This window comes from Sinocyclocheilus grahami, unplaced genomic scaffold, assembly GCF_001515645.1.
Source record: "Sinocyclocheilus grahami isolate Dianchi unplaced genomic scaffold, SAMN03320097.WGS_v1.1 scaffold115.1, whole genome shotgun sequence".
NCBI lineage: Eukaryota > Metazoa > Chordata > Actinopteri > Cypriniformes > Cyprinidae > Sinocyclocheilus > Sinocyclocheilus grahami.
Genome location: NW_015505294.1, coordinates 1,624,798 through 1,626,859, shown reverse-complemented (window position 1 = coordinate 1,626,859; position 2,062 = coordinate 1,624,798). Strand labels below are relative to the sequence as shown.

At 46.2% G+C, this 2,062-nt stretch overlaps 1 protein-coding gene across 1 annotated transcript; it reads right to left on the bottom strand.

Annotated features, from left to right (window-relative positions):
- Nucleotides 1-330: 330 nt before the first annotated feature.
- On the bottom strand, nt 331-2,062 carry LOC107589336 (C2 calcium-dependent domain-containing protein 4C-like). Its single transcript, XM_016277752.1, has 2 exons — nt 1,916-2,062; nt 331-1,803 (listed from the first exon to the last, which is right to left on the bottom strand). The coding sequence occupies exon 2, from the start codon at nt 1,770-1,772 to the stop codon at nt 408-410; it is 1,365 nt and encodes a 454-aa protein (XP_016133238.1). The 5' UTR covers nt 1,773-1,803; nt 1,916-2,062; the 3' UTR covers nt 331-407.

Sequence of the window (2,062 nt, the reverse complement as noted above, 5' to 3'; positions counted from 1 at the left end):
CTCATTTGTCTGCCACAAGAGCAATTGTTTAGTGATTTCTCCATCATTTGTATATTGCATTTAAAAATCTTGTTACATGTAAACGGCTACGTGTCAGATTGTAGTGGCAATCAAGCCGATCAAGATGAGACAAGGAAAAATGGAGGCCATTATAGAAGCTTTTAAGACTGCCGTGCTTTGATTCAGTCACAGCTGTTCTTATCATGAATAAAAGATTATTTGTTGACTGAATACCTAAAATCATACTTCCCGTCGAGAACAAAAGACCACAAGACTAATATAGTTTTTGTCGTTTAATAAGTCTTTGGCAGATAAATAGATTTGGCAATAAATAACATTTCATATAATATATACAAATACATGCACGCATGCACTCACACAAAAAATAAATTAAGCGATTGTTGGATTTATAATGTGACAATGCTAGTGAGAGGAAGATCACAGTTGCCCAAAATATAGTCTCTTTTCATGCTGGACATCTTGTTAACGACTTTGAATCGGAGCGACCTCTGGCAGAGATCATCCTCCGATATACCGTCAAAGAAAAAGTCCTCATTAAAGATCGGATTGCGGCTCTTCCTAATGACCGTGCTGCGCTGTTTCTGGACTTTTCCGGGCATGAGAGAGAGGCTGACACTGCAGTTAATGCTTTTAGGGTCCACTGACAGAGCGTACAGGCCTTCCGCACTTATGAGGCGGACACGCAGTCTCTGGTTTTCAGGGCAGTACTCCGCCGACAGCCGCAAGGTACCGTCCCTTCCTACAGGCACCAGATTCTCCTTCATCACCCTCTCCCGGTGCAGAACCAAGTCCATGGGGAAGATAGCCGGAGGAGCCAAGCTGAACCCACACGGGAGAGGTTCAACAAGGCCTTCGGATGCTCTTCTCATAATATTGGGGCTGTTGTCCGTGGAGCTACCCTCATCCGTCGATAGGGAATTGTTTCTGGACATGGCAACCTTCCGGAGATTGTGGTAGAGTAGTTTCTCATGGTTAAGTACTTTGAGGAGAGAAGGTTTTGGTGGGCATCTGTTCAGGAGAGGAGAACTGAAAGGGGAGGACTCTGCTGAGGAAGTGGTATCGCTATCTAGAGTTCCCTGTCTGTGCAAAGTGAAGCCTTTTGGAGAGAGTCTAGAAGCAAGAGCATTCAGGCTGAAGGAAGAATGGGAGGATGAAGATGGCAAGATGGGGGAAGCTGATTTGGAGCAAGTGCTTGATCTACTCCGGGGAAGAACCAAGGGGATTCCACTCGAGTTGGGGTTGTTGTGGAAGAGGGACTCCTTTCTCCTGGTGTGGGGACTTTCAAGCAAGGTACAAAAGCCGTAGCAGGTTTGAGCTTTAGCTAAGTGGGGCAGGGAAAGTGCAGCCTGGCTTTGAGGATCAGCATTGGTGGTTTCCTCATCACTACAGCCGTTTTCAAATGGCCCATCATCAACACTCTCCACCTGGATTATATGGTTATTGGGAAGCTCTCGGGGAATGACCTCCTTCTTTGGACTTCCTTTGTCACACAGAAACACTCGGATACATGGAGTCGGCCTCCCCTGCTCCATACTCTTGCCCTCCACTTGGGTTGAGATCTTGGGGGGAATGCAGAACTCGGGGATAGTGTTCGGGGTAATGATGTTTGGACACAGCGAGACTTTCTTGGCTTTGTCAATGGATGACTTGTCTCCGAACATGATGTCACCGATTTTGAAGCTGTATTCCGTTATGGGAAGTGGCAGGCTGGTCCTCTCGACGGACACTCGGATCTTCTCTACCGCCCACATTGGAATGCCGTTTGGACTCAGAGTAGAAACTCTGCAAAAGTGGAAGGTTCTGCAGTTATAATACTGGTCCACTTAGATTTATTCCAAAATTGTGCAATAGTCGAAATGTCAAAAGTTCATCAAACATTTTGAAGGCTGCTTACCTTGTGCACCTGGTTCTCCAGTGGAGGTCTTGAGCGTCTGTTTAGATAGGACTTTGTTCTACACACTGCATTAAACAGGGTCTTCAGGGTGATAGCTGAGACTCTCTAACCAGCAGACTCAGACTCTCTCCTGTTAGACCAGCTTGT